The sequence below is a fragment of the Marmota monax genome, unplaced genomic scaffold, assembly GCF_021218885.2.
Source record: "Marmota monax isolate L192 unplaced genomic scaffold, Marmota_monax_Labrador192_F-V1.1 WCK01_AAM20220418_F8-fsc00051, whole genome shotgun sequence".
Classification (NCBI taxonomy): domain Eukaryota; kingdom Metazoa; phylum Chordata; class Mammalia; order Rodentia; family Sciuridae; genus Marmota; species Marmota monax.
In genome coordinates, this window is record NW_026695202.1 from 13,033,141 (window position 1) to 13,048,629 (window position 15,489).

Here is a 15,489-nt window from a genome sequence, read left to right on the forward strand (position 1 = left end):
GCCCTATCTGTGAAATGTTAACAGACATTTTTCTGTGTTAATATTTACTTTTCTCAAACATAAAAGACTATTTCATAATCTTCCATTGAATAACAAAATTGAATAACAAAACTATTGTTTTCTAAACTACTCTGCCATGGAGAGCAATTTTTCCAATCACAGAGCCTTTGAATGCAGAAACACAGCTCTTGAACTTTTACCTCCTTCAACATTAACCAGTTTCTGGGCACATCTGTGTTAATGCCCTGTTGATTGTTGGCTTGTAATTGTTGATATATTCTATGGTAAAATATTTTCTTTTTCAGTATTGCTTGTGCACTCATATATTCCTAACTCTCCCTGATATAATTAAGGGAGTGCCTTACCTTCTTTGAGAGAAAGATGTCATCTTGTAAATTTAAAATAATACCAATAGCTTTTATATATATATCGACAGCTTCCTTCCTTCCTTCCTCCCTCCCTCCCTCCCTTCCTTCCTTCCTTCCTACTGGACACAGGGACTACCACTGAACTATATCCCCAGCGCCTTTTATTTCATTATTTTTTTAAGAATTTTTTTTTAACTTATTTTATGAGGTGCTGATGCTGGAACCCAGTGCCTCACGCGTGCTAGGCAGCCACAACCCCAGGCCCCTTTTATTTTTTTATTGAGACAGGGTGGCTACATTGCCCAGGCTGCCCTTGAACTTGTGATCCTTTTGCCTCCCTCTTCTGCGTTGGGATTACAAACAAGCACAGCTGTGCCTCTTTTTGTTTTTTAAAAATAAAAGCATTGTTTTCTTTCCTCCTTTTGGTAAGGCCGAGGGCAGCTACTTTATAATTGCTTTCAACCTTGGTGTTAGGGTTTGGATGAGAGGTGTCTCCAAAGGCTCATGTGTGAGACACTGCAAGAACATTCAGCGGTGACATGATCGAGTTGTGACAGCCTTAACCCAATCAGTGAACTAATCCCCTGACAAGGATTAACTGGGTGGTAACTGAGGCTGGCTGCATCTGGCCAGCGAGTCTCTGCCTCCCTCTGCCACACTCTTCCACCATGATGATCCGCCTCACGGCAAGCCCCTAGGAAGGGAGCCTGCTGTCCAGGGACTGAGACCTCTGGAACCATGAGACCTCCAAAAAACCATCCCTCCTCTAAAATTCTTGTCAGGCCTTCTAGTCACAGCAGCGAGAAAGCTGCCTAAACCACTTGGGTGTGGTGAGGCCAATTTCTGAGGCCCATAAGCACGCCTTCTCGGGCCTTGGATGGGCTCGCTGGGACCCCGCGGCGTGGTCAGGCAGCGCCGGCACGCACGCGCAGGCCGCACCTGCAAGTGCGCATGCGCCCAAACTGGGCGGGGAAAAGTGCGGAGCAGCGGAGCATGAGTGAGGAGATGGCTGTGAGACAGGCTGCAGCGGTGTCTGGGAGGGACGAAGAGGCGGTGCTGCTCCTGGAGAGGGTCCATTATCGACATGACCCGCGCTGGCTGCTGCCCGTGTCCCCACGGCTCTGCCTGGCCTGCGCGCTGGAGCTGCTGCCGGAGCGCGGCGTGTCGGTGCGGGCTGATCCCTTCCTTGGGCACCAGGGCTTGGGCGTTTGCTGGCCTGGGGTGGCCGCTGACCCAGCCAGCTCCCGCGGCCCCGGTTGACCTCCTCCTACCCAAGCCTGCCCACCCCGCCCTGCTTTAAAACACTTAAATTTTTTTTTCTTTAGTTGTCAGTGGACCTTTATTTTATTTATTTGCGGTGCTGAGGATCGAACCAGGGGCCTCGCACACGCCAGGCACGCACGCGCTTGCTGTACCACTCAGCCCCAGCCCTGCTTTAAAGCACTTTAAAAACGCCTGCAGTGCCCACGTGGAGCTGCAGCCCCTTTTCTAGAGCGTCCCCTGCCTGCTGGTGCTGTGCCAAGGAAGATTGGCCCGCGCGCCCTCCACCTGCCCTGCCCTCCGCGGTTCACTCCTTCCCCGCCTTAGCTCGGGCTTCCTCCTATGTGGTCTCGGCACCACCTTGTTCTCTTCAGCTATTTGAGGCCCCTGTGAGGGCTGGACCAACTGGCGGAAGTTCCAGCCAGTGGACAGGGTTGGCTCAATCGCCGGGCTCCTGGTTCCCTTAGTGCCTACCCACATTTGCGCTGAAAAAAAATTTTTTTTCCACTGGGAAACCCAAGAAGAGTGGGGGATCAATTTGCCTACAAATTCATAAGAAGGGAATTCCTATCTTGGGGTGCAGTGGGGAGTAAATCAGCTATTCTCAAATTTTTTGATCTTAGGATAGCCTTACAATTTTAAAACTTGTTGAAGACCCCAAAGAATTTTCATTTATATTGATAGTTACTGTATTTAAAATGAAAACAAAATTTAAAGATATGCATTCATTTAAAGTAACACTAAATTTATGTATTAAGGCAAGTAATTTTTGTATTCAACCTTTTTGAGTGTACAGGTCTGTGGCATAAGTAATTGTATTTTATTTTTTATATATATTTATTTTCAGTACTGGAGGTTGAACCCAAGGGTGTCTAACACTGAGCTATCCCCCCCCCCCCCAGCCCTGTTAATTTTTATTTTTAAGACAGGGCCTCACTAAGTTGCTGAGGCTTGTCCATTTATGATCCTCTTGCCTCAGCCTCCTGAGTTGCTGGTATTATAGGCGTGTGCCACTACATCTGACTGCATATATAATTTTTAAAAATATGTACATATATATTTTTAGTTGTTGATGGACCTTTATTTTATTCATTTATTCATATGCAGTGCTGAGAATCAAACCCAGTGCCTCACACATGCTAGGCAAGCCCTCTACCACTAAGCCACAACCCAGCACTGCATAAGTAATTTTTTTTTTTTGAGAGAGAGAGAGAGAATTTTTTTTAATATTTATTTTTCAGTTTTCGGCAGACACAACATCTTTGTATGTGGTGCTGAGGATTGAACCCAGGCCGCTTGAGCCACATCTCCAGCCCTGCATAAGTAATTTAAAAAATAAAAACTATTTTGGCTGGTGGCCATCCACTCTTAGAACAAACCAAACTAGCTCATAACCCTGATTTCACTAAGGGCAGGATTTCTGAGGCTGCAGTTTTTGGACAGTGAATCAGAGATAAATAAGACTGTGCAGTAGGGGAGAAGATAAAACAATACTTTATGGAAAATATAGAAGAATGGACATGTTTGTTGTCAAGTACAGTGTAAGGTAGGGAGGGATGCCACTGGAAATGCTTCTTAGAGGAGGAAACTTTCAATTAGGCTTAAATAGATGGGTGAAGTTTGGAGATGGGAGACTTATCTCAGGAGGTAGGTAGCTATATTGTGTTAGAAGGGACATTGAAGAAGTTGAGATTAGGAGAGCCAGGTTGAGATTACTACTTTGAAGAGTTTGTATCTGAGGTAAGGAGCTTGAACTTAAATCTGTCAGTGAAGGGGAGTTATTAAGACTGTGTTTTGAGTAGCACATTTAGATCATTAGCTTAATCTGTTATGTAGGATGAGTTGGTAAAGCAAAAATAGGAGACTTAAAAGCATAGGTTAGAGGCAATGAGATATTCCTTCTCCACCTTTTATTGAGTTAGTTTGTTTATGTATTTCTTTATGTTTTGTAGTATTGAGGATTGACTCCAAGGCCTTGCACATGTTAGGCAAGCATTCTACCACTGAGCTCTACTGTTGGCCCTTTTTATTTTATTTTGAGACAGAGTCTGGTTAAGTTGCCAAGCCTGGACTTGAACTTGCAATCCTCTTGCCCCAGCCTCCTGGAGTGTTTGGGCTCACTGACACATATTACTGCTTGTGGATTTGGGGATTGAACCCAGGACCTCATGCATCCCCAGCCCACAAAATGTACTTTTTTCTTAACTTCAGCTCTCACCAATTGAAGGAGTAATGTAGTCCATTGTACCATGTTCCTGTCCTATCCTTAGGATTCATTTTTTTTTTTTTTTGTGGTGCTGGGGATCGAACCCAGGGCCTTGTGCGTGCGAGGGAAGCACTCTAACAAATGAGATATATCCCCAGCCCCATCTCTTTTTTTGACCTAACTATTTAGCATTTTGCATAGCTGCTACTCAGTTACCTGTATAGGGAAGGGACTTGAGGGTAAGAAGTTATGCCTACATTGAATGGAAGGATGTTCTTTTCTGTACCTAGCTCTGGAAGCTTATGAATGATCCCTGAGCAAGAACTGGTGAAGATTTAGTTTTGAGTCCTTGGGAAAGTCTAAGTCTTTGTTTTCTCATCTCTGAAATGGTGATAATATTTTTTTTTCTTGCTTCATTAACCTGTTAGGCTTAAATGAGTTGGTGGACAAAAGAATGATTTGTGAAGAGTAAAGTGCTATGTAAATACAGGATAAGAATCTCAGCTTGCATATAATTCAATGTATGAACACATGAATTCCCTAATTGAAACAATGCTCTTGCTCCCTGTAGGGAGTATGGATCTCGTTGTAGTTTAGATGACCACTCTAATACCATCTTGTAATTGTACTTGGGAATTCCAGTTGGGTTCAGAATGACTGAGATTTGATTGCTGTTGAATGTTTTTCTCTATTTGCTCAAAGTTGGTGCGCAAGAAGTATGTGTTATCCTGCTTTCGAGATGCCCTTGTGAGGCATGCCTCCCTGGTCACACAGCTGGTGGCTCAGGATCAGAGAGTCTGCATTCACTTCATAAATATCCTTTTTGGTGAGATTAAAAGGAAACTTAGCATGACTTTTGTGTGGATAGCATGTGTATTTATTTTTGGGGATCTTGGGGAATGATCTTGGGATAATGATTTAGACTTTTTGTATTATAACAGTTTATCAGCCCATTGTTTTGTCATAATGATGGAGATATGGCCCCCTTTCAAAGATAGGTGATACAGCTATCTTTTATGGTAATTAGCCTTACTAGATCTAAAAGGTTAGTAAAAATGTGAAGATGAGTATGGGAAATACATAATTCTTCAAAGAGTGCAGTCTAGATTTTTCACAGGATCAGAAGGCTTGGAATGGAATTGGCTGCCCTTGATGTGACTGATCAAGTTAATTCACTTCTCTTGTGCCTTACAAACATGTTTCTCCTGTGCCTGAGGGAACACATGCTTCTTCATGTGTAAAATGAAACAGATTAAATTGTACCTGAGGTCTCATCTTTTAATATGATTTTGATTTCCAGTGGAATGAATCATTTTTGGGAAGAGGGCATTTAATTTGTATTGGGTGCTTCTCTATGTTAGAAGCTTTTCAGCCTTTTCACTGCCAAGGCAATATTTAAGGAAGATAGGATGATCCTCAAGGCTCAGGGAGGTCATAAACAAATGGCAGAGCTGGAATTTTACCCTAGATCTGTCACAGACTCTAGAGCACACAGTTTTTCTGCTGTGCCACATTAACAGTTCTCATCTTTTTAAAGCTAGAGTAGGTCATTGAAATTCTAAGTGTTTGATGTTAAGGGTAGAATTTAACTGGGACATTGCTTAAGGTTGCTAGTTTTAGAATCTGCAGCATAGCTTTGTGGGTTTGTTTCTCTTAAAAGAGAACCATTAACCACTCTTTTATTACTTCCCTCTGCGCCAAGGACTGTTATGCAATGTAGAAGATGGGAATGTAACAGACCTCTGTATTGAAGGTAAGGTGAAACTGCATTGAAATCTGGGAGTATTAACTTGAATTGTAGCTTCATTACTTGTGAAATTGCCCAGTTAGAGACAGATAAGGAGAACTCAATTAGTTGTTAATCATTAAAATTCTACATTTCTTTATTGGGCATCTACTCTGTGCTAGATACTATATCAGGCTAGGGATATATAGATGGATAAGATGTGGTCTCTGCCTGCTAAGAGTTTACAATTTGGAGAAGAGATTGATTGGTAAATAACTAGTTGGTTAGTGCTATTATAAAGACACGGTACTAAACTTTTTTGTTTGTTTTTGCCATGTTGGGGATTGAATCTGTGGCCTTGTATGTGCTAGGCAAATATTCTACCATGCTTGAGCTACATCCCCAGCCTAACTATTTTTATTTTTATATTTTCACATTGATTTATTGAAATTTGTGTGCACACAGATGGTGATTAAAGCTGAGGAAGTGCATATGTTAACTTATAAAGGGGCCCATAGAGAAAGAAGTCAAGAGCATTGGGTGGGTGGAGTCTTATAAAGAGAGAACTATACTGTTTAGGATCCAGGAACCATACCAGTTATTGATTTCTTTGGTGGGGGGTACTGGGGATTGAACTCAGGGACACTCAACCACTAAGCCACATCTCCAGCCCTATTTTGTATTTTATTTAGAGACAGGGTCTCACTGAGTTGCTTAGTGCCTTGCTCTTGCTGAGGCTGGCTTTGAACTCGTGATCCTCCTGCTTCAGCCTCCTGAGATGCTGGTATTATAGTCATGTGCCACTGTGACAAGCCTATACCAGTTATTTTTTATTTTCATGTGGTGCTGAGGATCGAACCCAGTGCCTCACACTTGCTAGGCAAGCACTCTACCACTGAGTCACAACCCCATACCAGTTATTTTTAAAAATGTTTTTTTAGTTGTAGATGGACACAATGCCTTTGTTTATTTTTTTAATGTTGTGTAAGACAAATGCTCCATTACTGAGCTACAACCTCAGCCCCCCATACCAGTTATTTTAACAGGGGGAAAATACTTCAAAGAATTTTTGAATTGTTAAATAGATAACTGAAGAGGCAAAAATAAAACAAGTTTTTATAGATTTAGCAATTACAGAAAGTTGCTTCTACCTCTGAGGCTGGGAAAGCAAAGAGAAGAGACTAAAAAGTTAAAACTCAGAAGTATGGAGGAGGGGTCCCATATATGAAACTCAGGGGATGCTACTTGGATGTTGCTGGGTCTTTGAGTTTGGAGGAAGGATCCCAGGAGGATCGTGAGTTCAAAGCCAGCCTCAGCAAAAGCAAGGTGCCAAGCAACTCAGTGAGACCCTGTCTCTAAATAAAATACAAAATAGGGCTGGAGATGTGACTCAGTGGTCGAATGTCCCTGAGTTCAACCCTGTACCCTAAATAAATAAAGGGAATAAATGAGCGATGATAAAACAAACCTCGGAGCTTGGGGATAACACCTGCATGGCATCTGTGGCAATAGATAACTGGCACACTGACCTTCTCATAGTTACACAAAGGTAGCCCTGCCCTAGACCTCCTGCCCAAGGCATGAAGCTGGGAGTGGTGTCAGAAAAGGATTTTTAATAACATGAAAAAAAGGAGAGGCTGCCATTTCTTTATCCCTTGGCCTGAGTAGAATGTTCTCCCATGTGCACGTCTCAGCCCTCCCTCCCCCACGCACACACACACACACACACACACACACACGCACACCTTTACTCTGACAGAGGAGCAAGGACTGGCCACTTGCAGGCAGTCTGGACTCCCCGTGGCTGTCCACAGCCTGCAGCAGGCCCGAGCGCAGCACATTCTAGCTCCTTTGCTGGGGACCCTCTGCCCTTACCTGAGGGGACACGGGGAGGTCTGAGCCCAGCGTCTCACCTCAGAAGGGCAGGCCCGGCTGTGAAGGCAGCAGCCTGAAGGACTGTCCTCCTCTCACTTCCGCAGGAGGGAAGGGACCCAGCTGCCCATTCGACAGCCCCGCTGTCACGCGCTGGCTGCCGGCAACATCGTAGCAAAGTAAACGGAGACACTTTTATTTTGGCATTGGGCTCCCTGACCTGAGAAGACTCTGCTCTAGTGTCCAGTTGTGACCGCAGTCCTCTGGCCTGGGACCCAGCCCTCGGGGGGGGGGGCACTCACCTGTTAAAAGGGATATATCTGGGGGAAGAGGGTTGAAATGAAGGTGGTTCTGGAAAAACTACAGACTGTATTCAGCTGTTGTTATGGGAAGGCAGCCATATTGCCTGAATAAAGAAGTGTTAGGCCAATACTCATAGGACTAGGAAGCAGACAGTAAACAAACAGTAAAGCCAGATGAAACAAAGAGGAAGGAGTAGGTCCCTTCTTCCTACAAGTTGCCATCTCTTTCTGTTGCCTGTTGGCAGAACTTAATGGGGGCCAGCTAGCAAAGAAATGTGGTTTGCAGAGTTTCAACCCCAGTATCCCAAAGAGAAGTATAGAAGGATGGTATCATAGCTTGGATCTGGAATGTCCCCCAAAAGCTCATATGTTGAAGACTTAGTCCCAGCTGGTGATACCATTGGGAGGTAGTAGAAATTTTAGGAGATGGGGCCTAATTGAAGGAAGGAGGTCATTGGGGGCATGTCCTCAAAGGGTTTATGTTGTGCCTTCCTCTTTTCTCTCTTTGTTTCCCTCTGTTTCCTGGCTGACGTGGGATAAGCAGCTTTTCTCTGCCATTGATTTCCACCATGATGTGCTGTCTCACCACAGGCCCAGAAACAATGGAGCCAAGTGACTATGGATTGAAATCTGATTTTTTTTTTTTTTTTTGATGGTGCTGGGCATTAAACCCATGACCTCACACACATGTCAAGAAAATGCTCTACCACTGAGCCCCGTCCCCAGCTCTGGATTGAAATCTCTGAAACCATGAACCAAATAAATAAATCTTACCTTTTTTTAAGTTGTTTTTATCAGGTCTTTTGTCATAGCAATAGAAAGCTGAGTAACAGGGCTGGGATTGTGGCTCAGCGGTAGAGTGCTCGCCTAGCACGGGCGAGATCCGGGTTCGATCCTCAGCAACACATAAAAAATAAATGCATTGTGTTGTGTCCATCTACACCTTAAAAAACAAAAAAAAAGAAAAAGAAAGCTGACTAACACAAAACTGGTACCAGAAGTGAGATGTTTGCCGAGATTATATCTGACCATGTGGTTCAGAAGCCTTTGGAACTGGGATTTTGGGAGGAGTTTGGAAGTGCAGGATAGAGAAGCCCTAAAATGTAAGCAGAACTGAATGAAAGATTCTGGTGTGAGCTTGGAAGACCAGACGGCAGATATGAATATAGACCATAAAGAGGGCTCATGAGATTTTTAAGATGGAAATGAGGACTCCATTGGGAATTGGAGTAGAGACCATATGAGTTAAACTATGGAAAAGAACTTGTTTATATTTTGTTTATGCCCTGAGACTGTGTGAGGCTAAGTTTAAAGATGATGAACTGATTAGTCTGATGAAGGAAATTTCAAGACAGCACAACATTCAAGTGGTAGCATGGGTATTGTTAGCTTTATTCAGAGTTTCAGTAAAAATCAAGAGCAAAGAACAGAATAAAATGTTTTGAAAAACTTGCAGTTTGGCAGAAAAGAATTGCATGTAAATTAAGGCCAAGGAAAGTGTCATTACTGAAGAGATTAGCACTGTTAAAAGGAAGCCAAGTACTTTGCACCAGGACGGTAGGAAAGATGCCTTGAGAACATCTCTGGAATTGACCAAATCCCACCCATCCAGATTCAAGGGTATAAAAGTTTAAACTTTTGAAAGGCTTTGCTTCAGTAAGAGAGCACTGGAGTGTCTTGCTTTCCGGGCCTCATAGAAAGTTGTTTCCTCAGGATTTCTTTCATCATACTCAGCCATCCAGGGCTCAGAGATTGCTGTAGCCATGGTCCAGTGGGGTCTGGCTTCTGCTTTTTCTGGCATCCGACACTGATGTCATCCATGTGGTGTTGATTTTGCAGGCATGAAGAATGAAAGAGTCACTGGGCTTCCATAGGAAAGCCTGAAAAGCTAGGCAGTATGTGCAGGGTGGGAGTCCCCCAGGTGTTCCCTGAGAGGGCAGTATATGAAGCTGTGAGAGTGAAGCAGAAGCCACAGTGAAGAACCCAGTGCATTAGATAGGCCAGGAACATGAGGAAAGCTGCAGACAATGACCAAAGACAGCCCAAATAAGTGATCATGTGGCCTGTAGCTGGCAAAGCTGTAGGGGCAGGCTGCCCAAGCCCTATGGAGTTCACACCGTGTCACCTGTGTGCTCCAGTGCAAGACATGGAGCTACGGACTTTTTTTCCCTGCTTGATTTGGTCTTGCTTTGGTCTGGCCCTTCCTTATTATTCTGTTCCTCCCTTTTGGAATTGGAATGTTTTCCCTATACCATTGCATGTTGGAATTATATAACTTGTTTTTAATGTTTTTTTTTTTTTTTTTTTTTTTGGTACTGGGGATTGATCCCAGGTGGACCTACTATTGAGCTACATCCTCAGTCCTTTTTAATTTTTAAAAATTTTGGGCCATACTGGGGATTGAACTCAGGGGCCCTTGGCAACTGGGCCACATCTGCAACCCTATTTTGTATTTTATTTAGAGATAGTGACTCACTGAGCTGCTTAGCATCTCACTGCTGCTGAGGCTGGCTTTGAACTTGCGATCCTCCTACCTCAGCTTTTGTAGCTGCTGGGATTACAGGCATGTGCCATTGTGCCAGGCTAAATTTTTTAAAATTAAAAAAATAATAATTTTATTAGTTATTGATGGACACAATGCCTTTATTTCATTTGTTTATTTATTTATTTTATTATTTTTTAATATTTATTTTTTAGTTGGACACAATACCTTTATTTTGTTCATTTATTTTTATGTGGTGCTGAGGATCTAACCCAGGGCCTTGCATGTGCTAGGCGAGCACTCCACTGCTGAGCCACAACCCTAGCCCCATTTGTTTATTTTTTATGTGGTGCTGAGAATTGAACCCAATACCTCACACATGCTAGGCAAGTGATCTACCACTGAGCCACAACCCCCGCCCCCCAATTTTTTTAATTTTGAGAAAAGATCTTGCTAAGTTGCCCAGGCTGGCCTTGAACTTGCAATCCTCTTGTCTCAACATCCCAAGTTATTGGGATTGCAGCTGTGTACTACTCTGCCCAGCTTGTTTTTTGATTTTTACAGGAACTCTCAGGAGTTTGTTTTAAATTTCAGAGGAGACTTTGGACTTCAACTTTTGAACCATGATGGAACTTTTAAGTCTGTGGAGACACTTAGAGATGGACTGAATGCATTTTTTATTGTTTGATGGGCATTAACCTTTTGGGGCCAGGGTTAGAATATTGTAGTTTGGATCTTGGGTTGAAGGCTTGCACCCCTGCTGGTGGTACTACTGAGAGGTAGTAGAAACTTTAGAAGATACATGCTGGTTGGAAAAAGTATGTCATGGTGGTGTGTTCTTGAAGGGTATCTCTTGTTCCTACCCCCTCCTCACAACGCTTTCTGGCTGCTTTCCTCTACCATGCTCTTCTGCCATGAGGTACTGCCTTACAGTAGTTCCAGAAACAACAGGACCAAGTGACCATGGACTTCAACCTCTAAGACTGTGAGCCAAAATAAATCTTTCCTTTTTTAAGTTGATTTTTCTCAGTTCTTTGTTATAGAGATGGAAAGCTGACTACCACGGGTGGCTTTGAAGCTCAAAGATAATAGCTTAATAATTGGCTCTGTTCATCCCTTTGGCTACTTGGTATCAACACTCCTTCTGCACATATTTGAACTCCCTTAGAACCATGACAATATACTTCTTACAAACAAAGCCATTTTCACTATCTCCAATATAAGGAGATGAAAAGTTCAATAATAATTATTTTAATTTCTGGATATATAAATGAATCCATCATAACATATATTTCTGGGGCATGATAATTATTATCAAATTCAGTCACAGTTCCATCTGTATATTCCATTACCTAAAGACTACATTTCAAAGTTAAATTTCAACAAAACTTTTATAAATAAGAAGGAAAAGAGGAACTGGGCACATTGGCATATTCCTATAATCCCACACCTGTAATCTCAAAAAAAAAAGAAAAAAAAGGGCTGGGGATGTAGCTCAGTGATAAGACCACCCTTGTGTTCAATCCCCATACCAAAAAAAAAAAAAAAAAGGAAAAGAAGAAATAGTTAATATGCACACATGAAAAGTTACTATAATCATTTCTATAAGTAGTTACAAGTGTGTGGTTAATTTTATAATTTCCTTGTTAATGATACCAGTTCTATCTTTCCTTTGCTTTCAGCCAGGATCTTACCCGGTCAGGATATTTACCTGACCGGGTAACCCAAAAACTTCATTTCTGAAAGGTCTGAATCTTCAGAGTCTCTGCCATTTGTCTGTCGGTCTGTCTGTCTATCTGTCTATCTATCTATTTCTGGGAATAAAAATGACTGGGGATGTATCTAGCTCAGAGGTACTTTACTACTGAGCTAAATCCCCAACCATTTTTATTTTGAGACAGAGTCTTGCTAAGTTGCTGAGGCTGGACTTGAACTTGGGATCCTTCTGCCTCAGCTTCCCAAGTTGCTGGGATTATAGGCCTGTATCACCATGTCCGGCCCTGGCTTTGTCTTTTTTGATTGTTAAAGTTTTTCCTTAATGTTTACTATTGAATATGAAAGTAATAAGAGTCATCCTAGATTATCCCTGGTTGCAGACATATTCCTTTTTGCCCTTGTTTGTAGAAATACAGTTTTCCTTTTTTTTTAAATATATATTTTTAGTTGTAGATGGACACAATACCTTTATTTTATTTATTTATTTATTTTTATGTGGTGCTGAGGAGCAAACCCAGTGTCTCACACGTGCCAGGCAAGCACTCCACTACTTAGCCACAACCCTAGCCCTCCCTGTGTTTTCTAGATCAATTACTCCAGGTTCTAGAATGATCCCTTCTTTCTATTGGCATAAGGAGCTCAAAATGTCCAGATGATAGTTATGACTTCTAATTTAATGAAACTATTGTGTGTTCTCTCATGGAAGCATCTTTCCCTTAGGAACTAAGAACTTTAAACTAACATAATTCAAAGTTGTGGAATAGGATAGGTTGTGAGCTGAATTGAATTACCCTAAAATTCATGTTAAAGCCCTAACTCCCATAATGTGAATGTACCTCAGAATGTGAGTGTATTGGGAGATAGGTTAGGGCTGGGGTTGTGGCTCAGCGGTAGAGCGCTCGCCTAGTGTGTTCGAGGCCCTGGGTTCAATCCTCATCACCACATATAAATAAAATAAAGATATTGTGTCCAACTAAAAAATAAATATTAAAAAAAAAGAAGTGATAGGTTAAAATGAGGCCATTAGGGTGGGCCCTAGTCCAATCTGACTAGTGATCTTATAAGAAGAGGATGTTTGAAAATACAAAGACACAAGGGGTACACATGCACAAAGAAAAGTCATGTGAGGACACAGTGAGAAGGCAGGCATTAGCAAGCCAAGGAGAGTGGCTTCAGAAGTAACCAGATCTGCTGATAAATTGATCTTGGGTGCCTCCAGAACTGTGAGAAAATAAGCTTATATAGTTTAAGCTACCCCATCTGTGGTGTTTTATATGGCATATGGAAGTCCTAACAGCAAATCTGATACAAAAATTCTGCAACAAGTTATTAAGTGTTATAGTAAGAGGAGTGATCTCACTTCACCCATTGATTCCCTGCCCCAAGTGTTCTGCTATGGGAAAGACAGCACCTTATGTTAATCACTGATTCAAGGAATATATTTCATGTAAGATAGAAACCAATCTTTTCAGGTATCTTCCAAGTAATGCCATAGCTTTCTTCAGAGCCCTTCCACGTTCTGTTAGGCTAGCTGGTTCTGTTGACAGAATATGGGACAAGAGTATGAGTACCTTGCTACACTGCTCTTACTGTGAAGTGAGTTCCTTGACCAAAGTGATATTGTGTGGAACACTGTAACAATGAACAAGATATTCCAGGTAAAGTTATAAGTTTACAAATGTGTTGCTGGAAGAAGTATTATGGCTTGAGAAGGCAAACTCATATTCAGAATACATGTCTATTCCAGTGAGGACAAATCTGTGCCCCTCCATGATGGAAGGGCTATAGTATAATCCATCTGACACCACGTGACTGGCTGATCTCCTCACGTGGTGAATGGTCCCTTATTGGGGGCTTAATATAGATCTCTGCCGAAGGCCATTTAGGCATACCATGGTAGCAGTAATCAATTCTGCCTTGATGAGAGGAAATTCATGTTGTTGAGACTACATAGCTTTCAATTATGCTACCATAGCCATTTGGTACTTGGATTTATATCTCATGAATGAATCGTGAGGTAGCTAGGGAAACAGGAGGACTGACATCCATCTCCTTTGCCAGTTTGTCCACCTGATTGTTCAGAACCTCCTCTGTAGTACTTGCTGGGCATGGCAGTGCATGCTTGTAATACAAGTGACATGGGAAGCTGAGGCAGGAGAATAGTAAGCTCAATGCCAGCCCAGGCAATTAGTGGGACCCTAAGGACTGGAGATGTGAATCGGTGGTTAAGTGCCCCTGGGCTCAATCCCCAGCACTAAGAAAACAAAATGTCTTTTGTAGTAGAAATTCCTTAGGGAGTATTCACATAGGACATATATGTCTTCATATTTTGTCCCCACTCTGAAAGGTCCATCTTCTTTTTCAGACCTCATTGCCACCAATTCTGTCTTCCCCAAGTCCATGACCAGCCAGCCAAACAACAGCTGCCCATTAATCAATGTGGTCTGTATGTACTTCCGACCATCTCAGTCCGGACAACATATGAACCACTTGAAATTCTGACCATTGGGTGGAGGTTACCCTTAATTTTCTTTCAGGGATACACTTGAATAGGGTTATAATCTTGCTGCCATCAGCTTCTTGTTGGTCCATAATTAGACCTTAAGAACTTTACTGAGGTGGCAGGCACTAGAGGGAGATGCAAGGGTGGACCGAGAAGAACTTGCTATTTCCTCATGATTCCTGTTTGCTTCCTGCTCATTTTCTGTTTCTTGGAGTATTACCTAGAAAGCTGCTTCTTTTTTTTTTTTTAAATATTTATTGTTTAGTTATTGGCAGACACAACATCGTCGTTTGTATGTGGTGCTGATGATCAAACCCGGGCCGCACACATGCCAGTCGAGCGCGCTACCGCTTGAGCCACATCCCCAGCCCGAAAGCTGCTTCTTTATCTGGCAGTGACAGAAACTTCCCATATCAGCTGCTACATCTTGTTAGCAGCTTTTCAGCCTTGAGGATCCAGTCTCCACTCCACTTCTCTAAGACACTAGCAGAAACACCATACAGAAAAGTAGATTTGAAGCTGAGAAATAATAATAATTGGCATTTTTTTTTTTAGTATATAAAGGAGCAGGCTCTGAGGAAGGGAAAAATAGAGGTAATACAAAGTATTAGTTTTTAACTCTGGCTTCATAAGAGACTTACCTGCTGGGCATGGTGGCACACACACCTGTAATTCCAGCAGCTCAGGAGGCTGAGACAGGAGGACTGTGAGTTCAAAACCAGCCTTAGCAACTTAGCAGGGCCCTAGGCAACTCAGTGAGACTCTGTCTCAAAATAAAAAGGGCTAGGTTTGTGGCTCAGTGGTTAGGTGCCCCTGGGTTCAATCCCTGGTACCAAAAACAAACAAATACATCAATAAATAAAACATAAAGAGACTTACCTGGATAACTTTAGAAATATACATCAATTTTTATATGAGAAAACATTTTTTTTTCTTTTGGTACTGGGGTTGAATCCAGGGACTCTTAACCACAGAGCCACATCCCCAGCTCTTTATATTTTAAATTTTGAGACAGGGTCTCATTAAGTTGATTAGGACCTCACTAAGTTGTTGA

The 15,489-nt window shown here is 42.3% G+C and overlaps 1 protein-coding gene across 7 annotated transcripts in view; it reads left to right on the forward strand.

Annotated features, from left to right (window-relative positions):
• The first annotated feature begins 1,359 nt into the window (after positions 1-1,359).
• Mei1 (meiotic double-stranded break formation protein 1) overlaps positions 1,360-15,489 on the forward strand; it is an 80,288-nt gene continuing 66,158 nt past the window's right edge. For 5 of the 7 annotated variants that reach the window (XM_046429567.2, XM_046429569.2, XM_046429570.2 and 2 more), the window contains exons 1-3: positions 1,360-1,535; positions 4,537-4,660; positions 5,537-5,587. In XM_046429567.2, the coding sequence (XP_046285523.1) occupies positions 1,362-1,535; positions 4,537-4,660; positions 5,537-5,587 (349 nt within the window). In that variant the 5' untranslated portion in view covers positions 1,360-1,361. Of the gene's footprint in view, positions 1,536-4,536; positions 4,661-4,685; positions 5,588-15,489 lie in introns of those variants that run through there. The other 2 variants (XM_046429573.2, XM_058574266.1) reach the window with 1 other exon arrangement.